The sequence below is a fragment of the Drosophila kikkawai genome, chromosome 2R, assembly GCF_030179895.1.
Source record: "Drosophila kikkawai strain 14028-0561.14 chromosome 2R, DkikHiC1v2, whole genome shotgun sequence".
NCBI lineage: Eukaryota > Metazoa > Arthropoda > Insecta > Diptera > Drosophilidae > Drosophila > Drosophila kikkawai.
In genome coordinates, this window is record NC_091729.1 from 16209999 (window position 1) to 16233494 (window position 23496).

The following is a 23496-nucleotide window of genomic DNA, read 5'->3' on the forward strand; positions in this document are numbered from 1 at the left end:
ATGTCCCGACGCAAGCAGGCCAAGCCGCGCGCCTGTCTCAAACGTAAGTTTTGGGGCGGGATTGGTCAGTCTCCCAGTTCCCCCCCGATTCCCCAAGTGGCCACCAACTGACATGGACTCCATTTCCATAGCCCAAGTGTGTGTGTGCGGTGTGTTGTGTGCTCTGTGTGTGTGTGTGCATCTGATTGATTTGCTTTGATAAAGCCCCAAAAGGGGGTGGTGGACACAACATTACTCTGCCAAACTTTGCTCGCGGGACCACAAAATGTGACAAATGCAAATGGCCTCGGCCTCGGCACCGGTCCGGTCTGGTCCGGCTCGGTAGTTGTATCCCGTTTCCTCGCTCCTCCTCCTTTAGCTCCTCCAACTGGGGCTATCCAACTCTCAGTCCGGACTCGACTCTCGACCCTTCCCGGGCTGCAGCCCAGCAGCAGCTTGCAGGCATTGGCCAATCCCCCAAGGACCAACACACCTAACTGTCAGTGATAGAGAGAGCGAGCTAGCGAGCGAGCGGGCAAAGTGGATGAGGGATCCCCGAATGGACAGGGGGGGCAGCCAGAACTAGGAGGGAGAGGCGGAGCATTGCCAGGTGGTCTGGGGCCAGGGGAACCCGAAAACCCAAACAAACCCCCCAGCATGAGGTTGAAACATTGAGTGTTCTGGTGAACCAACAAGTAAATGGCTAGAATTAGATCAAGAGTAAGAGGAATAAGGGATACGCTAACCTAGGAATTGGGGAAATTAGATTATATATTAAATATTAAAATTAAATAAACTAATATAAATAAATAGAGAGCTTAGGACAAAAACTAAAACTAAACTCAATAGGAAAATCAGTTTTAGGTATTATAAAAAGTACCAAGCTTCAAGGTTAATTTTGAGTTAAATTTTAACACAAAAAAAGGATTATATTACAACCAAAAAAATCTAAGATCTCAAGCCTTATCAAGGACCTTTCAAGAACTTACAATAAAATCCCCTTTAACCCCAGTGACAGTCTGTAAATAAATGCAGAACCAAAACGCAGATTGCAGTTGAACTTTTGTGATCTGCAATTTTCAGGTTCCATTTGCCGTTCTGCGGGTTGGGGTGGAGCCAAGGCAACCGAAGTGCCGTTAATTTTTAATACAATTCCAAATTGTGTCAGTGTAAATAACAGCAGAGCAGCCGCAGCGCCAACAACAATGATAACAAATAAAATTGACAATAAATCCAATGCACACACATGTGCATGGGTGGGTTACCAGCAGCAGCAGCAGCAGTGGGTGAGTGTGTGTGGGGGGCTTCTGGGGGAAACCCCCAAAGACAGCTGGCGCACACACAAATTTACACATACACCCAAGCACACATACACACACACACACACAGAGACCGAGAGAGATATCCTCATGCTGGGGCATGAAAATTTCCCCAACGTATAAAAAAAGCGAACTTTGGCTTGCTCTTTTTCCTGGCATCTCTCGCTCGCTCTGCCGGCGTTTTGGGGCGCGCGAAAAAAGCACAAAACACAGAAAACCCATTGCCATGTATTTCTCAGGGGAGTCGGCAACGGCTCTCTGGCCAATCCCCTAGAGAAAAGCGACGGGCAACGAGGCAACATTGCCAGCAACAGCGCAGCAGAGCGGCAGCAGCAACAGCAACAAACATGCGCCAACTCCCCGGGGAGTTTTCATTTGTTGACGGCGTTGCCAGCCAGTTTGCATGTACCACTATATATATACATATATATCTCTAGGTATAGGTACCCTTACTATATATATGAAGAGTACATAAACGTATATATGGTCTGGTATAGGTGGCTTGCGTGTGTCGAGTTATTTTTATTGACAATCTACAATGGCTAATGGGCCGTCATCTTTCATAAAAAGAAAGTGTGTGCCTTGATTTATGGCAACTATAAATGTTATACAGTGATTACCAAAAAGTCAGGAATGTACAGGAAAAATTAAAATAATGGATCTATAAAGTTTAAAATAATTTAAAGTCCAAAACGAAAGTCAGTGCTAAAATGTATAAAATATAAACTATTAATAAAAGGACTCTAGAAGCATCCTTAACATTTATATATAAGTTTATGTTTATTTTTTATAAAAATATAAGCAATATATTCTCAAGTTAATCTTGTCAAATTTTAGTTTACCAAATTCCCCAAAAGGTGTGCATATTTTTAGCAGGCGCTGTCTGCCGTAAAATGCTTTAAAATGCCGGCTTTTGCTGTGGAATTCCCATAGCTAGGCGAAAGGCTTAGGATGCCAGCTGCCATAAGTTGTCGTTGCCTTCTGGCTCCTTTCGCCACCCCAGGTCCTGGTCCCGATCCTGCTTCTGCTCCTGGTCCCGCTCCTATTCCTGCTCCTGCCCAATTTCGCCCCTCGAGTTTCACCTCATCGTCAACGTGAGCGCGAGTCCTTGGTGTATTGGCAAAATATTTGCCATTGCACGGCAAAATCGCGCCAAAAATAGCAAACACAACAACAACAACATCAGGCGGGGGGAGGGACTGGGGGGAATCAGGAAAGGAGCAGGGAAATCCGCCGAGAATGTAGGCATCTTCCATGTGCATTGGCTTCTGCTGGCACATAATGTGGGGATATTGGCTGCGTCTAGCGGTAACTAGTTTGGTAAATAGAATTTGCTGTGGGCGATGGCAATGAGCAGTGTGTGAGGTTGGGTGACATGGGGTTGGGGGGAAAACCCGGGGTCGCTGGGCGTCTGGGGATTTTCCAAGGGAGGCAACAACACTAAAAACGACATCAGCCAGCGGTGGTGGCATTTTGACAGCTCTGCGGATTCCTTAACGCACACATGAGCAGTAGTTTAGTTTTGGCTTAAAGATTACCCATATTGTGTGGGTTTTGGATCAAGTGGAAGCAGTAAAAAAAATATTCAAAAATTAATTGGATTTTGCAAATAACATGTAAAAGTTCTAGGGAATTGAAATCGTTTAATTAAGTGTCTAAAAGTGTGCAATAGGTTTATATAAGAGTTCAAGGTTGCTACTGGGTGAAAATGTGCCAGAAAGTAAGGGGGAACTTGGGAAAAACACTTTAAAAACTTTAAATTAAGAAAGTAAAGATTATTAAATAAATAAAAGAATTTATGGTAAACTATACATAAATTATTTATAAGGCAAACCGTCTTAAAACAGCCTTAAAGGTCAGTACTATTTCGAACTCAGAAGCAATCACTCTTGATGAATATTTAAACTACCATTTATAATGAGGCTTATACCTTTGTTCATAGCTTAAACTACTATTTTCAAGTAAGATTTAACCACCTTTGGCCATAATTTAAACTACTTTTATGTGAGTAAACATTAACCACCTTTGGCGATTATTTGAACTGTTTTCACGATCTCTTTGGCCATGTTTCCTCGGGTGGCTGCTTCTGACATTTATCTCTGGTTCCCTGCAACTATTGATAAAATTTATTGTTGGCGCTTTTAACAACACCTTCGGGTTTGTTATTTCATTATTTTTTTAATACCACACACACACACACACACTCACACACGCGAATGCCAGTACGAGCCATTATAAAAGTTGCAAGCGCGCTTTGTTTTGGAAAAGTCCACTCTGCCACCCCACTTGGCCACCCTCTGCCACCCCCCCGGAATCCTCCCAAGCTGCTCGCTGGTGCCCTCTACACACGCTTAGTAGCCGTTTGGGAGCTGGAAAAGTGGCAAGCGTTGGGGTATTTGGCGGGAAAAAGAGGGAAATGGGAAATGGCAAGGGCGGGTAGCGAGCTGGGGGCGATGGCAGTGGCAACGGATTGATGGGTCAAAGGGGACGACGCTTATTATTACGTTTACAAATAACTGTTCATGTGTGTGTGTATGCCTTTGCGTGTGTGGGAGAGCGTGCACCTTTTTGGCTTTGCTGCTGCTGCTTCTCTGTGTGAGTAAAACGCTTAAAAACATGCCATTGCCGAAAAACAAGTAAGAAGCACTCACATACAGCGGCAGACATACCACTTATTCCACACACACATACCCCCCAGACCCTAGCCCACACACACTCCAACTCTCTCGGAACGAGGGAGAGCGAGAGAGAAAGAGAGAGGGGGATGGCAACCCAGCGACCGAGTGCGAAATGCACTCTGGGGGGCTTTAAACAAAAATGAAAATCGCTTGCATACATATGGGCGCTTACACACACACACTCAGCGAACTTGGCGCTCACACACACATGCAGAGAGAGAAATTTTAGGTTGGTAAAATGAAGGAGTAATTAAATGTGGGAAAAAGGTATTCGTTTTTCATTTTCAAAAATCCTAAAATAAATTTTAAAAAGTTTAGGAAAATTATATTCTAAATATATAATAAAATATAAAATATGCATTTAAAATAAAATAGAAAATAATTCATTTAAATAATTTCCATTCTAAATTATAAAGAAAATTAATAAAATCCTTCCAATTCATATTCAAACAACATTCAATGTTTGAATTATAGATTTAAATTTAAATTAATAAAATAATAACAAACTACAAATACCAACTAAGATTAAAGACCTTAAAACAATTTTCCCTAATTCAGGTGTTTTAAATTTTACGTTTAAAAACCTTTTTAAGATATTTAAAAATGATTTTGATTACCTTCATTAATTTAAACATCTTTCAAATCTAAAATTTTTCCAATTATATAAATTTTACACTTCAAACCAACTCATTTATTTTCCTCCCTGTACGAATATCCTTTTTGGCTTGCACAAAAAGAACTTGACTTGCTGCTTGTGCTGTTGTTGGCGTTTTCGTTGTTGTTCTTGTTGTTGTTGCTGGTGCGGTACTTCGACAATTTTAACGACCATAACTGGTTCTCACCCTGCTCCAGCAACACCACGCGCATTTATTTTAAAATACGCGGCACTTCCGCCGCAAACGGCACACACAGTGCCCTCATCCCCATACTCCCATGTTCCCCATTCCATACCCATCTCCACTCCCATCCCCATACCCATTCCCCATCCAAACCCCTCCCACTTTTCATTCAGCACCCAACGCCAGCTCGCCTCCAAGTGGCCACAGCATTCGGCTCCTTTATATGGAAATAATAACCAAATGTTCCTTCACTGTTCCCTTTTTCGTGCACGCCCCCTTCTTCCACCTCCCTCCCATTATGGTGACCATACCCATGCATAATGTTCATTTCCATGGCGATTCCTTGCGGTGTGATTCCGGCTTGTCCTTTTGGCCATATATTTTAAGTCCTTACCTTCCTCGCGGTCACCAATACGAAATGGTCACGCGCTGCCTCCAGACTCTGCTGCGCCGAAAATTCAGCATCCTTCTCGGTCTCTTTCTCAGAATTTGGCGGAAACGGAAGGTGACTTATGTACGTAAGGCGTGCCCAGCGAAAATCATTCACAGTTAAGAAAGGTTTTATAAACTTTGTTAAAGTAATATTAAAACATTTTATAAGTTGATAAAGTAATTAAGAGAAAGCTTGACCAATTTATTTAAGTGAATTTGATCACAAAATGGACTTTAAAAATCTCAATCATTTATTTATGAATACTTTTAGACACTGTTTTTTAAGGATTTTAAAACTCAAATATTTATTTTAATAAATACAATTTTGTTTATATTTTATACAAATTTAACTCAAAGTCAACCAAGTCACACCTTGTAAATGATATCCTCACCTGTGGCTGGCCCTGCCCAAGGTAGTAGTAGTCTGAGTTCCTCAAACCCGTGGACATTCGTCTTGCCCCCACTTGGTCATCATCTCCACAGGCAGCTGGAGAAATGTATGAAAAATTCAATTTAATTGCGCAATTACACATGTTACACATTTCCATTTGCCAGAAGGACAGCTGGCTCTCTCTTTTGTCCTTCCTTCATTCTGCTGTTGTTGCTGTTGCACCCTTGCAATTACTTTTGAGGCAGAGCACTCCGTTTCATTCTTCCCTCCTTTTTTTTATAAAGATAGAGAGTGGCAAGTGGGGAGGGCAGGTTAAAACGACACCCACAAGGCCCTGGGCAGAAGCCATCGATCAGGTGGCGGCTTTGCCCGGAATAGCCATCCAAGGAGTCTGAGTTTTGAGCTATTGGCAAGGTAAGGGGAACAATAAAACACGGAGCGTGTAAATAGAATTTTTGGCCCGATGGCCGCCCTGGGAGTGCTTTGGCATAATCTGCATGAGCCGGTGCCATATAGCACCCGATTCTGACATGTACCAATTTGTGGGAGTGTTCGAAGAGTTATCAATTGATTAGCTTTAATTTATATATTTTAGTAATTGTTCTTTTGCTGGAAAGATATTTATAAAATTTTAATTTCTTAACTGGTCAAAAGTTTCCCATGAAACTTAACACCACAAAAAGTCAGGTGACTAATTATCGTAGTTAATATCTTATTCCAGATTTTCACCTTAAATATATTGTTGAAAAATCGGAAAGATGACATGAAAAACTACCAAAATGTTGTTAATATTCATCTCATTAAATGCACGCATTTTTTGTTTTGCAGTTGGCGAAAAGGAGGATGAGGAAAACACTGGCCTGCTGGAGCCCAAGGAGGAGCTACTCAGTGGCGACGAGGAGGTCGAGGATAATGAGGACGAGGACGAGGAGGAGGCGACGCCCGAGGGAGACGTAGGGCTGGGTCAGGAGCAGGAGCAGCCCAATGAATCACAGCAACAATGCTGGCCAACAGCTGATGAGCCGGCGGCCCCAGCTGCAGTGGCAAAAGAAGAAGCAGAAGAACTACAACACCCACGGGATGAGGTAGTTGCATCTGATGCTGATGCTGCTGCTGCTTCCACTTCTGCTGCCAATGCCAACGGACACTGCAAGTCCTCTGGTAAGTTTGACTTCAATTTGCATATTTTATTGCCTCTAGCCAAAAGATATATCTGTACTATACACGGACTATATCTGTATGTAAACTAACTAGCATCCTCTGGCTTTGGGCCTCGAGTTGCCTTAAGTCCATCGTCGTCGTCGGCGTCGTCGTCGTCTTGGGCTTTTCCCCCGGGTCGTTCACATGTCCGGCTAATAACTCTCGACAGTCTCATAAATAGTAAATGTAAGGTTTTTGCTCCAGCTCCTGCTCCACCCCGTTCTTGTTGTTGTTGTTTGTGGCAGGAGTTGACCCATCTAGGGCACATCCGCATCCTCTGGACACTGAACACGTGAGTCCTTTGGCCACAGGTTTTCGGTCCATTTCGGTGTCTTAACGGTGACGTTTTAAAAGTGTGGAATGCTCTTGTAAATTGGATAAGGTTAATGTATCATATAGAAGGGCACAAATACAGGGTTTTGTTTTTATTTTTTAAGATTAATAATATAAATTTATTGGAGTTTAAAAGATATAGGAAAGACAGGTTTTACAAGTAAAAATCTCTGATACAATCTATAAATTCCACTTACTTTTCCCAGAATTTTTGTTCAAAAATCTTTCAAAGATTTACTTACATTATTTTCAAAAGGATTTTTTTCCACCCTCGCTTAAAAGTAGGCAACACATCGAACAAGGATTCAATGCAAAACCCTGTATATCGGGACGCTTTTCCCCATTGGATGCCGCCGCTGCCTGGTCACATCAACTTTGATGTCTCCGTGAGGCCCCATCCACGCACACAGCCGTATCTCAATATGCCTCAATACACACACATGTGTGTGTGGGGTGTGTGCCATGTATTCGGTATTCCTGTGCGTCATTGGATTATGGCACTTGGGTGTAAAGCCATCGATTCCAATGACCAAAGCGCTGCCTGGCCGTTATGGCCGCTGCCTGCTGTCTGACAATAATAAAACAAGCTTCATGTTTTAAATGGAACGTAAACACACATGCCTTTATATGGGTAGAACCCACACACACACACACGCAGAGACGACGTGTCTGTTCATTATTTGTTGCTCTTTTCTGTGTGTGTGTGTGTGTGTTCTGGCCGGGGCCGGGCGGCGAATTCCCGCGAGTCAAGACGATGGCATGGAGAACATCATCATCAACTAGAACCTAGTCGGGTGCCACCCCCTCTCTCGGTACAGAGTAACATCTTAATAGGGAACCAATGAGGTTTCTAATAAATTAAATAATTATTAAATTATATTTACGTTGAGTTGTTAATGTTTCTTTTTATGTCGTAAGGATCGAAGGAAGACTCAGTAATATTTTAAAGCCTACTTTCAGACAGCTTCACTATTGTTATAAAATATCAATTTATTAGAAACTATTATACTTATGCTTCTTAAAATCAATGCTTTTAGTTTAGAAAAGTTGAGCTTTTTAATTTGAAATATTTTCGACAAATCTGAAAAATCAGTCCAAAAGTATGCAATGATATTGGTTTTCTTTTTCATGGATTTTCTCAAAAATGTTCGTTTTAAAATGAATCCTATTGAAGTTGTACTGTATCCGGCACACAAATGCCATTCGAAAGGTCTGGGTGCCCTGGATTATTGTTGCCGGCTACCTGGGAGCTCTCCAGCCTCTCCAAATGTTACAGCTACCGAGTGTGTGTTGTGTGTATGTGTGTGCGAGGCTTTAACCTCACTGCGAACTCTTCGGGACTAACGGCACTACGGAGGACCAAACTTTATCACCACTGCGCGCCTGCAGTTGCTGTCCCTTTCGCTCGCACGCGCATATTATATGACAAGTACACGCTGCTGCACTGCGTCCGTTTACTGCTGCTGTTGCTCCTGCTGCTGCTGGTGCTCCTGCTGCTGCCGGTGCTCCTCTTGTGCTCCTGCTGGAGCTGCTTGTGGAGCTCCGCTCGTCCTGCGAGGCCCCCTTGTGGGTTGTATAATGTTCTAAGGGGAAATCGAGAGGCTGTGATAAGTTTGGGGATCCGAAAATTGTCTTTCTGCTCCGTGCCGTTGCCGGCAACGAGAGAAACCCGGCGAGAATGAATTGGCCCTTTTGTGCGCATCACCAGCACCGCAGTGGTGGAACAACTTGAGGGTTCGCCAAAACAGTGGGACACTGGTACTTGGTAAATTTGGATTTTGGTTATTGGGTTTCGATTTATTTAAAATCATTTAAAGAGTGGCCGAAAAGTATGCCATGACGTATACATTTAGACACCTTAAAAATGTAGTCTTCAGAAAAATGTTAGTTCATTAAAATTAGTTCATTTAAAATTCAATGTCCTCGAATTACCCAAAAATAACCTTTACCCAGGAGAATTCCTCTTCGTTTACTAGCTAATATCTAAAAAATACCCTTTTCCTTGCCTCTAAATTCTTTCTTTCACACCCTTTAATTCCCTAATAATGCGACCTTGAGTTGTATTACCCAAACCGCTTCATAGGTAACAAATGGTTTATTCAACAACGCTTCCTTAAGCGTTAATTAATCATATCTACCTTAACCCTAACATTTTCGGAGATAACCCAGACCAGTGTACCCGCCAAAAACAAACACACACACCACGTGTGCTCCCTATAAGACTCCTCCTATCTCAGTCTCTCCCACGATTCTAATATGAATTTTCTGCTGCTTATAGATTATATTTGTGTAAAGTTTTATGTTGCAATATTTTCGGAGAGGAGCTGCAAAAAGGGGACGGAGGTGGCCCCGCAGAAGGAGCCTCGACGACGACATTTCCTTGGGGAGCAACCTTGGTGCGAATAAAAATTATACATTGCCATATAACCAAGGCGAGACGACGTCAGAGTACAGTAGACAACAAAGGGAGGGAGAGGACTTCCCGAAGGATTCAAGGTGTCCCCCTCGCACTTGCTCCTGGCTCCAACTAGCTTGTGTGAGTGTGTGTGTGTGTGTGTGCTCTAACTTTTGCTAGCGTGTTTATTGGTATGTTCATTGGGGAGCATCTTGAGACCGAGAGAGAGAAGGCAGGAGACATCTTCTTGTTGCACAGCGAAGTTGCTCATTTTGCCATTATTATTCCACTGTGTATTGAAAAATGAAACAAAAGTGAGTTATCGTCTCTGTCGCTCTGACTCTTTCCCTACCACTCCCACTCCTTATTTGCCATTATTCCCACACACACACACGGACGCAGATGAAAGGTGGCTATAAAATTATCAGGTGCACAGAAGATAAAGGACACAAGGAGAAAATGTGTTGTAAAACCATTTAATTAACATATTCTTTGGAATAATGGTACTAGTATAATTATTATTTTTGCTTAAAAGTAGGCAACAATAATTTTTCAACAATCAACTACAGTTGCGACGTCAAAAAGTATGCTATAAAACCATTAGGTTTCTGTAAATTCCTTGAAAGCCTGAAATCTATTAAAAACTCTTGTCTATTGTTTTGTTTACACAAAATCCCTGATCAAATTTTCTCTCAGTGCATTCACAAACATCTTGACATACTCGCGGGAGATTCGCTAAGAGCAAAGCTAGGATACAAACGAGTTGTGGTGTGTGCGAGTGTGTCTCAAAATTTGATGACAAAACTTCATTTGGTTGCCGTGGTTTTTGGATTATGAAACCCAGCCCAGGAAGCACTGTACTGCTTTTATCGATTACTGCGGTCGATCGATAAATTTACAAATTGCAGCCACACCAACACGTTGATGACGATGACCATGACCAATTCGGGGCAATTCCCCGTGCATACATAATTCATTTATCACTTCATAATTGCATCAGAGACATATCCGAGTCCCACTTTCCCGTAGGTACTCCTCACCCCCTACCTACCGCACTGCCGCTGGTTCTGTTCGATTACATGCACGTCGACGGCTGCCTTTATTATTTCGCCTTTTTTGCAATAATTTTCAAACAGAAACACACAAAAAGCATTTGCGCAACAATTCCCCAAGGATACGGCGACGACGACGACGACGACGATGGCAACGAAGCCAAGGCAAAGGAGCATAGCCAGGGCAGGGAATGGAGGAGGATTGTAGGACCGTAGGACTGGTGGTCTGGGAGTGGTGGTGGGAGCAAACGAATCGAATTAAGAGCCACCACACGGTAGGTGGTCCCACCTCGCCATGAAGCACACAGCGGAGCAGAGCGCCCGCTTCAGTCTTATTCCCGCGGGATTGACGCAGTCCGAGTTGGACTCCCAGCTCCTTCTGACTCTGACTCCTCCGCCACCTCCTGCTCCCTAGCCATCACCCACTCCCTGTGTACTCTTTTCCCCTTTGTCCCATTCTTTGTCTGCTGGCGCTGTTGTTATTTTTGTTGTTGTTGCTGTTGACAGAGGTGGCGAGGGGTCCGCCTAAGGGGTTCATCATGACCAAAACCGCAGTATAAAAATGCTTTGGGATGAATGTGCCAGAAATTATAAATTATAATAACTTGAAAAAAATAAAAATAAAAATAATAAAAATTAGTAAAATGTATAAAATTCTAAATTCATATTAGAAGACTCATATATCTATAGATCTTTGTGATCCGTTATAATTTTGCTAAGTTTTATAAGGTTTTAAAAACGAATATTAAGATAAAATGATATATATAAGTAGGAATTTTTAAATATTATCAAACGATTCCAACCAGGCTTGGAAACCTTATTCTGAAATTATATATCCCACAGATATGTATGTGGTATAATAATAATAATAAAATTCAAGTACCCCCCTTTGTCCCCAGGGGAATATAAACCCAACTACGCCGCTGCCTCTCCGCTGCGCCTGTTGTTGTTGGTGTTATTGTTGGAAAAGGACTCTTCTGGACTTTGTCCGCTCATTTCGCTGCTGTTGTTGTTGTTGTTGGTGTTGTTGTAGTTATCCTCGTAGGCGGCAGCGCTCTGGGAAATCTGAGCGAGTGCAGCGTTGCAGTTGCAGCGGCCTGCAGCGTTCCCAAAAGTACCACAGTGCATGTGCATGTGGGTGTATATCAGTGGGGGCGGCAGTGGGCGTGGCCGAACGCTACAACTTCACAATAATCAGCAGCTGCACCACAAAGCCCCAAAAGTCGTAAAAATGGCCGCAAGATGGCGCTATACCGGATATGCAAATTTCGTTCGATTTATGGTCGCCACACACACACACACACAACCAACTACTCACACGGATAGCTAGTTCATTAACATGATTCGCGAAAGATGCGAGAGAGTCATAAAATTAGCCAGGCTGCGCCAGTCGATGGCTGATGATGATGATGAATGCATCCTCCGTACGTTTCTCTCCGTTGTAGTGATGGCAGTTTGTCCTTTTTATAGGGATAGTTGGGTCCTTTCAGAAGAATTATATGTGGGAGATGAAATGTCAAAGTTTTTGCTAACAGAAATGTATACATTTCTGCGATCTTGACTTTTTTAAGCTTAGTTAAACATTAAAAAAAGAAACACCATCTTGTACCTAAGGATATTTTAAGCTTTTAGAAGATAAATATCTTGGAATATCCCTATTTCTAAGATCTATCATATTATTTTTAAAAGTTGTACATCCTTACATATTTTTCTTTTTTACAAAATTAAATTGTTTCCGCATTTTAACTTAAATTAGCCTTGATTTCAAAACTACTTTGTGGCCAGTACAGCTTCTCTGACGGCCGATTCCCTGCAGCCATATGCACTATCCCCCTCTCAACATCCAATGGGGGGTAGTGTCGAAAAATTTGCAAAACTCAAAGCAACAATTCGACGGAAGCCAATTTTGCGTCATACGAAGTCGCATACGAAAAAGCAGAGCAACAGCGACCGGAGATGTGAGATGAGCGATGTGCAGGCGAAAGGCGGGGGCGTGGCACATGACTCCCCATAGAGCGAATGTTGAATAATCATCAAGCATCATCAGAGAGACGGCGGTACAGAGAGAGAAAACGGGAATGGTCGAGGGAGGAAGAGAAACGTGTCAAAGTCGTTCGTCACCTCTGAGGAGTCAGGACACTAGGAGAAAAAAGGGTTTCCATGATCGGATCGCAGTGATTTTTCATACTTTATTATGATTACATGACTTCATAGATCTATTCTTTATTATATTTTTAATTTTCAAGTCTTGTTTCTCTCAGTGTCTGCTGCATAGGTTACCGAAGAGGAATCATCCAGGCGCGAGATGCGTTTTTGGCATGTTAAAAACTTGTCCCGTGCTGTCGTTGGGTCCAGGGTCCGTCCACCAGATGGAGCCAGCCAGCACGTGCAACTTACACACACACATACACATACACTTGCAGTATCCCCAAAAACAGACTCACACAGTCGCAGAGAGAAATTCGTAAAATTTTGTTTCCGCTGATGAAGTATTCCCCAGCTGCAGGACAAGGATTATTGGACGTGTGGCGGTCCAGCCCAGCTTCACTGTTAGCTTAGATCCAGCCACACACACACACATACACAGAGACACTCTGTGTGTGCTTTATGTGCTGGCATGCAAAGTGGCATAAAAGCAGATCCGCACACAGCCACAGAACCACTTCATCGAAACGTCGCCGAAACGACGAGCCATCAAGGAAATTCTCAAGCGCTTAGAATGTTGCAGGACCTCTTTCGTCCTCGCCCCCATCCACTCCCTTCTTTTTTCTGACTGACATTGCCCGCGAAATTTCATTTTGTCATTAGAAACTAGTAAAAGCCAAAATCGCGAAAGTAGCAAAACCGAAAAAGCGAAGTGAAAGCCTGATGATGGCCTGATGGTTGAGTTGATGAGTTCATGTTGAAGGTTTTCGCCTCTTTTGGGGTTTTTATGATGGTTGCAGGTGGTTTGAAAAGTGAGTGAAAAGAGGGGTTCAATGTAAATCAGAGTTGGGAAAGGTTTTAAGTTCTTCAGGAGAATCAGATGGTGAAAGAAAATGAGAAATATTTGACGGGGTGTTTCCTATAAGCATTTTCTTTATAATTTGTTTTAATATACATTTCTGAGTTTAGTCATGTCAATACTTAAAACATCAAATTTTTAATCAATTTTTTTATAATATCTGATTCTAATCCCCCACTCACTTATTTTACAATCCTATCTCCTGTTATCTCACTCCCAATAAACCAACTTAAATTCATTTCCAATTAATTTCTGGACACTTGCTTTACCCTTTTCATAACACACACACATGTATATGTATAGCTAGCTTCTATTCCCACTGTCCTTCAGGTAACCCAACCCCATTAGCATATCCCCGAGGAGCCGCTTCTTGGTTTACTTGCCAAAACTCAAGTCAGACAAGACCGCTCACGTGAGACGTTTTGGCGCCCAGCCGACCCACCGAGAGGCAAACGTTGCGTATGAGTAACGCCAAGTTCTGTAGACAAACTTGGACCCCCCTTGGCACCCCAATTAACCCCCCTGCTGCCGTACATTCACAGCACGTGCTGGCAACAGCTGTTCCCTCACAGTGAGAGACCAAAACAAGGGGCTCTCTTCGAGGACTCTCTCGCTCTATTCTCTCACTTTGGCGCTCTTTGGCAGGACATGCGCAGAGCAAGGATGTGCTCTTTCTTGCTCTTAAGCTTTGTTGGAAAGGGAAGGGACCAGCTCGGGGGCTTACTTGCTGGGGTATGGAATTATGGCACCCTGGGGCTTAGCATAATCAAAATTCCTTGCACTTGGGGATCCGGAAAGGGCATCCTGCCCCAGCCAAGCCATTCCATCCAAGACGTCGAGGTCAAGTCCCAGCTGCATTTGCCCTGCTTGCAGCAATCCTGACTAAAATAAGCTTTTCCTTTTTTCTCCTGCAGGCGGAGACGATGAGGAGGCGGACCCAGAACCAGAGCCCGAGGACCTAGAGCTGGACGAGGACCTGCTTAGTCTCAGCGGGGACGACGAGGACTATGATGATGAGGAGCTACAGAGCCTGGACAGCTTCTACTCAGGTGAGTAAGCGCCCCTGTCACATATATTTGCCACCTTTCTAGTCCCCATTCCCGGCAATACAGGCAGCATGCGTGCTGGTGCCATAACCATTGGAATTGCCGTTGGGGGTGTTATCCTGGCTGCCGGAGATGGCACTCCAGGGTGCTCTACACCTGTGCCGCGGGTGTCGTTTCCATATGCTGCGGTCCTGTGGCTGCCGGGGCAGCCTAACTACGTTTTAAAAACCCCAAACAGCAATCAACACCAAGCAGAAGTCCGGGCAGCATTCGGAGTCAAGTTGGGACCAGTAGCAGTGGCAGGACTAAGACCAGGCAGGACCCGACCGCTCCTCTCTTCTCCACTCACTCCGTTCACACATCCTCGTTGCCGTTTACGAGCTGTCGAAGCTGCTGGCAGAGAGACAGACAGAGAAATGCCAGGCAGCATCATGAGCTACGGCCACGACATGACCTCCTCCCACTCCTCCTCGTCTCACACACAGATCCCCTCCATCCTGCCACCATCTTCCTTGGCCACATTTCTCTCTAGTGCCATTTCGAATGCTTTTTCTGTGTTATTTGTTTCGTTTTGTGGCGACGGCTGCCTGCCATGACTGCTATTTTTTCACAACTTCCTTGCGCTGTGTGTGCTTTTTGTTTTTGCCTCGAGCAACGTCCTTGCCGGCGGCAAGGCAACATCCTGCCCAGCCCAGGGCTGCCCATTTCATTCCGCCCCCTTTCATTCATTCATTCATGCACACAACTCAGACTTCACTTGACTTGACTACTTGCCACCGACTCGGTCTCGACTGGGCTGACTTGTCTGGGTTTTCCTTTTGACTACACTGAGAGGAAAGTAAGGGGAAAATAGATGTTTAAATAAATTAAGAACTTAATTTTAGCCATGAAATATAGTTTAAGGAGGACTTGATTTCCTTTAAAGTTAATATATAATTTATTTAATCAGCTCTCTTTTAAATATCTGAAATTATACGTTAAGCCTTAAACTCTTTAACTACTTTTTTCCCAGTGCACTCATAGTTAGCACTCAACACTTGCCCAGCGCATCCTTCCTGGCATCCTTGACATTTCCCTCTTTCCCCCATAACGACCTGAGGCACTTGTGGTTGAGGCCTTCCACCTCAAACCATTTGGGCAGCTCCAAGGAAATCTCTCTGGCCATTTGAGCACAATTTTGAAACGTTTTACGTTGTGTGTGCGATGTGATTTTGCGGGGCAACAAGGATCCTTATCCTTATTCCCGAGCAGCCCAAATGTATGCAATGAAATGCAATTAGTTGCAGTGAAACTCTCACTTCTTCGGTTTCTCAACACAAAAAAAAAGGGAATCTCAAGTTGGCTAAAAGTTTCTGGGTTCGGTTCCAGTCACTTCATTTATTTGTTTTGTCTTGGACCAGCCTGGCTGAGACTTCCGGCTGGTGGAGGAGGAAAGGACTTAGGCTGTCCCTTTTGATTTATTAATTGCACGTGTAGCAGTCCACGAAGTGACAGCGAATAAGACAATTTAGCATGCTCGTATGCAAATAGTTTTAGAGCTTCCTTTTGATGCGACGCAATTAATTACACATTTGTCTTACAAGACAAACACGGAGTTAACTCTACTTCCTTCCTGCCTGCCTGCCTGCTTCTCTCGTGTCTCGAGACCATAAATAATTGCTCTGGTCAAAGGTTTTTGGAGCTGGCAGTTTCGTTCGTTCGGGTCGCGTCTTGGGGATTGCTTAAAGTGGCCAATTCTCACAGCACTCGAACCCGTTGCTTTCCCAAGAAGCCATCGCCGTCGTCTTCTCATCATCAGCGCAAATTGCTTTACGCACCGCACACGGAGATAGAAATCTGTGCTTGGGGAAAACTGGTTGACATCGCCGGTTAATGAACCGCGCCGCCCGCTGAACTCTGTGTGTGGCTCTCTCTCTCTCTCTCGGTTTTTGGACAAAAAAGGGCCTGAAGATGTCATCCATGGATCCATCACGTAGAGAACTCTACCACGGATCATGGCGAAGATCCAGCCACCGACCACGCGTAACTGGGTCACCGGGCTATCCTAAGTACAAATCTAATGCCTTTTAATTACAGCTAGACCCGCAAAATGTCCCCAAACTAAAGTTTCTTACCCCACGAACACTTACCCCACGGCGACAAGTCATTAGAAAGTTTTCACCGCTTTTAGCGGCTCTTTTAAGGGGGTGGAGTCTTCTGTTAAAAAAATGGGGGCGGTCACATTTCTAATACTCTTCAATGGCAGTTTTTTGTAATTATTTTCGTGAGAAACTTTTGGGCTAAGATTTATCAGAGATTTTGCTGAATGATTCTTTGATTTTTTAAGACTTTTTTATAGTTGTAATGATAGTTAAATGAACAAAATGTACTGACTTTTAAAGTAGGCAGTATTAATTATAACTGTTTATCTTGTTTTGGTTAAAGCCAGAAAACTAATAGACTTAACGACTTAAGGAAATCAGCTAGAATGAACTGATTTCCTTAGCACCAAATCCTTTGCCATAACCAACAAACCCTTCTACAGCATCCAAAGGCACCCCACTCACCTTAGGGTATAGGGGATATGAAAAACTTTAACCCAACTTGGCCGGCTGGCTGTGGCTGTCTGGACAAAGTAATCGCAATCTCAGGTGTAAAACCGCTCTGACACCGCAGCTAAACAAGCGGAAACAAGGCGAAAAAAGTTCGTCCTGCAGCTTGGACTGCAGTGTCAGTTGCAGGACATTCCCCCAGCTATGGGATAGACTAAAGGTAGCCACCATAGGCGCACTGGCCGCGGCTCTTGGCAATTTTTTTTGCCAACTTTCCACCAGCTCCTCATCCTCCATCCTCGTCCTCATTGTTTTTGATCCCACGGGCCATGGCCAACTGGGCTCTGGCTCTGGCTCTGGTTCTGGTTCTGGCTCTGCTTCTGACTGCAAAGTTATGACACGCCCAAGTTGCCACCTTTTCCTTGGTTCTAGCGGATGATTTATGTGCCTTTGGTGGTTCACGCCGCCGCTCGCCTTTCGCCAAGTTTTCGGAGCCATCCCGCGAGGTGTCGGCCGGCGGCGCAGTGGAAAAGAAGAGCAAACTTTCCGCGAAAGACGTTTTCATTTCGCTTTTACGATGCAAAAATAAAAGCAACGGAATGTTCGTGTATCGCCTTCAACCCACATAGCTTCTTGGGTTCCATTCTCTCTCCCTCTTTTCTTTTTTTTTTTTTGGTGGCTCCCATGTGCATAGTTCCGGGTTGCTCCTCGTCCTTATGCGACTCCAAGGCGCAATTCCGCGTGCCAAACTCCCGGGGGAACCCTTTCAGCTTCGTTCCTCAGCACGCGTTCCCTTTTTGCCATCTGAATATATGCGACGACGGCTCGTCTCGGTTTTCGGGGATAAATTTGGGGTAATTTAAATGAAATACGCGTCGAAATGTTTCCACATGCGAAATGGTCCCTGCCTTTTGGTTATTTGATCTTAAAGGATTTAATTTAGACATATTGTTATGGGCGGAGCAGGTAACAACCTGCTTGTAAATCTCTTGGTGTTTTGTCTGTCCTGGGGGTTGGTTTCTGTGTCCGGGGGTGTTGGGTTAGGATAATGATGTCCTGGCAATGGGGAATCCAATTGGGAGTGCCTGGATAGGCAATGATCCATTATCTTCCACTTAAATGCTTGACTAGGTTTTATAGAATTGAATATTTTAAACAAAATTCAAAAAGTTATAAAACCCTTGACCAAGTTCTCAGCCAAGGCTTTTCTCCCTTGAACTGGTAACCGTTTCCCTTGTACACGTCTGACTCCTTTGAGTTGACATCCCATTCACAATTCATGACCTCCACAGCTTCCCCTACTAACTCACTTATTAGTTAAATGCCAAAAGTGACGCTGGAACTTTACCTTTTGCAATAAAATAATTTTATGATTATTATCGCCCGGCCCAAAGCCGAGGGGCCGAGACAAAAAGCAGTCGTAAACCCAATTCCGTGTGAGCCCCTGCCCCCTGAGGGAAATACTACCACTACTTACAGTTATCGTGGCTCTTGAATCGCCGTGAAGTTCTAGTTTCCGTCTTCCGAGTGGACTTGAAGTTGAAAGAACGAGAGGAGATATCAGCGACCGGAATCGCGGAGCAAGTACAAAAGACCTCGGATGTGGCAATCGGACATGTTAATCTGGTTTCTGGACTTACTTCCCTCTTCTCCGGACTCACAACGCTGCATTTCAATTTTCTGGACTCTAACCTCAACCCATCCCGCGAAGTTTATAGCAACTGGCACGCGTACGCTGGCTGGTCAAAGACCGTTTAGGAGTGGCAGCAGCAGCGGCAGCTGTGGGGCATTGTTCTGGCCAGCCCCCCAACCAGACAAAGCCACAAAACTGGTAGCACGTGCCACCGCACTGTGCCTCCCCAATATCCCCCACACAACCAAAACACTCTCTGCGGTTGAAAGGGTTTCCAGAGGCCCAGAAAACAGGTGCGAAAGTCAATTATGGCTATGGTCAGAGTGGAAATCGATTTGAGACACACAGCAAAGAAACCCTTTTCAAAAGCGGATTTCAGCCACCGCAGGACGCCCTCGACACGTCGCCAGGCCCATCATTAGCCATGACAGGCGATCAAGATCCCTGACCCAGGCCAGACTTCTTCCTACCTGCCAACTTGACTCTGACTCTGACTTTGTCTGATTGATTTGTGTCAGCGCCTCGATCGCAATTGAGACAAATCCATTGAGGAACCTCATTTTTCATTGAGTAACCAAGCAGCCAAGATCTCGATCTGTCTGTGATGCAACTCGAAGGGATCATCATTATGGTCCATTGAGCGAAGATGACTTGTCAGTGTTGAGGCAGAGAGGGTTCATCATGGCAATCAGATTATGAGGATAATTGTTTGTTTGGTAAATATGTCTAAAAGTTGTCTCTAATGCTGTGGAGAGCAACGCCATAGGGTTCCGGCTTGAAAGAGGAGTCCAAAAAAGGCTGAAATGGCCACCAGGAATGAGAGAACAAGGATAACTCTGAAGGGTTGTGAAATGAGGATAAATTGTCCAAGATTACTTCTAAAGTTTATAGTTAAATTCAAAGCCTTAACTTATTATTTTAGAGCTTTATTTTCTATAAAAAAAATTTGAACTAAATCAAAACCTTGCATAAAGGATATTATAAGGGATTATTATATTCTCTTACTAACTAAAAATTATCATATATATAGAATTCCTTCTAGTGAACTGCAAATATCAATCTCTCGACCTATTTTTACACCATTAACCTCTCAGCCCACAAATAATGTCAACGTTTTTTACATATATAAATATCCTTTTCCTGGTAAATAAACCTTTTTTTCTGCCTGCTCTTGACCACCAAAATGATTGCGGCTCTAATTAAATGTGTCCTCTCAAGCGTCTGATTAATTGTGCAGTTAGCGACGGAATGAGATCACCGAAAGATGAAAATCTGTGTCTGTAGAGACCCATGGAGGTCGGACTTGGGTCTAATTCTTTTTTTCTCTGGGTCTAGAGATGGGGTCTGGGCAGCTGTCAGGACATCAAAGTGACAATTTGAGTGACTCTTACCGAGAATGGCTAATTTAAAATGCGCTGAAACAAAAGGACACTTAGGCTGCTGGCAGGACAATGGATGACACGATGACAGGCTCTCTCTACCAGCTCCCATATATGGTATATTTTTATAATTTATCTATTATGCATGAGGGCGCCGCTGGAAACCCTTTAGCTGTCAGCACACATATCCAGGACGACACATGAGTGTTGTTGGTCCTTTCGCCTCGCTGCTGACCAACTGCAAATCTCGGTGAAAAGTTTGGCCTGACTTTGGCATTAGCCGCCGCCGTCGCCGCGCATTAAAAATGCACAGGAAAAAGGATCGAGAACCAAAAGGCCGGGGCGACACACAACAACTTACCTGTGCCCATTGGCAAGGACACCCTTTCACCCACCAACCACCCAACAACGTATCCCTCCCCCTTCGGCCAGCACTTGTCGTGGCCTGTCACAAAACTGTCACTCAACTGTAATTAACACTGGAGATGGAGGACTAAAGTGGCTCAGTGTCGGTTTGAGGGGAACTTTTACCATTTTTCAGTCGAAAGTTGATTTTTCACCGGGTAAATGTTGGTCCAAAAAAGGAAAAGAAGAAAAACATCTAAGGGCAATTAGAAATTCAAATGGAAAATTCGGATTCCTTGTTCACAATTAGGAAAATTGTTGTTTTTCTTGCTGTTGCTGTTGTCGAGCGGAAAAACTTTCTTCCTCGTGGCTCTGTCATTAAAAATGTAAGAAGCGAAAATTAACTTTAATTGCAATTTGATCTTTGGATTGTCGTTGATAAATTCATTTTGTGGGTTTTTTTCCGGGACTCTCTTGACTTTTGACTAAGTTTCGCTTTTGAGAGGGGTTAAAAGGTTAAAGAGTTTAGGTTTTTGGGTTAATGGAATTGATATTTATAATTGAACTTTTGGAATGATATTTGAAAACGGGATAAGGAAGCAGAAATGGTTACGCGTGCGGTGAAGTTTGCTAAATTGACAGGTGAAAGTTACTAAAAAGAAGGGTTTGAGATAAGGTTACTTGTGGCCATAAATTTAAGAATATCCAAATTGTTAATAGTTTATTAAAAAAGTTAAACAATTGTAGATTTTGTAAAATAATAATGGATCAATTGTTAGACTTAGAATGAAACTTCAGGATTTATTGGATTTATTTTTATATAAATATTTATACACGAACAGTAAATATTTTACGATCTTCTATAGCTATAATAAAGGCAAATTTCCCATTGCAAAATATCCATTATATACTTAAAAATTATGTGTTTTGCCTTAAGGATATTGACTCCTTATGTATGTATGTAGGTTGATCCTCTAATAAGAAATCTGATATTCTGTATATTCCATTACTTCAAGTTTTTTAGGAAGCTCAAAAAAAGAAGGTAGACTTTTAACGATAATCGATGTTTTTTAATTTAGAAAATAACCTAACGTTAAAAAACAAAGAAGAAACCTATAAACCTAGCCTCCTAACAAACTAAAAACTAATTCGAGTTCCCAAAGAAACCCAAAACAGTGATATATATCTTAAAAAATCACGAAGCATTGCCCAACCTCAAACCAAAGACTCAAACAACGAACCTGGCGGCAACGCGAACAGCAGCAACAACAACAATAAATCGAGGCAATTAGCAAATCGGCAGCTAACGGCATCGACAGCTCCGTCGATATCCGTCTCTTTCTCCATGTACTCCATGTACTGACTTTCCCGGTGTTGTTTTTGTTGTTGGAGACGCATGCGCGAGCAGAGCAACGCTGCCATTGGTCGATGAAATCTTCAGCCAATGAGAGCACTGGAAAAACACAAAAATACAAAAAAGAAAAATTAAATAAAAAAATCAGATAAATAAAGGAGGTAAAAAAACAGAAGCAGCCCCAAGCTGGTTTGAGGCTAAAATAGTGAAAAGTGATTTTTAATTGCTTTAATAGTTTTACAGCAAAGGACAGGGGAGTTGGATAAAAAGAGCACAAAGACAGGTGGAAAGGTATCTTTACACATGAAGAAACTCTGAGATAAAGGGGAAAGATAGTTGAGACACATTTTGAGACAATTTTATGTTCTATTATAATTCCCAAGTGCTAAGTTGGAAGTTAGTACATAGGTCGCTTAGAACTATATATTTCTCATTAAATTTAGAATGATTTATGGATTTTAACTTAACCTATTTCAGTGTTCATTTAGTCCTAATCGAGTTGTTTGTAAAACAAAAATATTTTCTAAAAAATCTTTATCTAAACGATAACTGGAAATAGGACTTACCTACTATTTCCCTAAGTGCACTTCTGGTGTTGACAGTTGCCATAAAAGCGAGATTTTATTTGCTGCATTTTCCTGGGATTTTTGCTTTTGTTGCTGCTGCCACCGCTGTCAGTGCCACTGCCACTGCCGCCGTTGCATGCATAATTAATTTGGCTTTTAGTGAACTGCACTTGGCAGTCCTTTTCTGGCCAACGGCTGTCCTGTGATATCCTCTGGCGCCAGGATATGCTGTACTTTTTGCAAACAATTCGCTTGTTGCCACATTGACGGGTACGCGCTAATGGCTTAAACGTGTTTTTCCTATGTGAGGCTTTCTTTTTTTTCATGTCAAATTTTTGTCGTCAATTTACCTTTTTACTTTTTTGGCAGCCGAATGGCTTTGTTTGCGGTCATGTTCGTATGTTCATATGAGGATCAAAATGACAATTGACATTTACACAAAAAGGGAAGGGGTGGAAATAGGATTTTAAAACATATGCCAATGATGATGGCCTTGATTTTTATATAAATTTAGACAAATAGCCATTTGTAACACTCAAATTGGTTGAGGGAATAATATAATATATTAGTAGGATTTCAAGTTAATTTATACAAGCATAGAGCTAATAAAGACATTTACATACTAAAATCTCTTAGTTTGAGGCCTAAAAGTAGGCAATACTATTCTTTTAAAGGTATATCCTTAAAAAAGTCTATGTTGGAAAGCTAAATAAATATATTTTTTAAAACCTTTAAATACATTTTAACTAAATTTATTAACCGGAGAGTTATTAAATTTTTTTATTATATAAATTATTTGATAACTTGCCCAACGCCCTTTATAAAACCCAGTTAAACCCCAATATTATTCAATTTCAGGTCATATTTAGCATACCAGTTTTCAAGCCTGTAACTTTGGGCAACTTTTTCAATGCACAAAGCATCTAATTAACCCAAAAAAAAAAAGTTAATTCCCCCAGCCAAGCCCCAAACAAAAAACCCCTAAAAAACAACAAAAAAGTAAAGAAATATCACATCATC

The 23496-nt window shown here is 42.7% G+C and overlaps 1 protein-coding gene across 1 annotated transcript in view; it reads left to right on the forward strand.

Annotated features, from left to right (window-relative positions):
- L (zinc finger protein Lobe) overlaps positions 1–23496 on the forward strand; it is a 31416-nt gene continuing 7920 nt past the window's right edge. Inside the window, exons 1-3 of the mRNA XM_070284535.1 lie at positions 1–43; positions 6467–6799; positions 14537–14671. Of these exons, the coding sequence (XP_070140636.1) occupies positions 1–43; positions 6467–6799; positions 14537–14671 (511 nt within the window). The remainder of the gene's footprint in view (positions 44–6466; positions 6800–14536; positions 14672–23496) is intronic.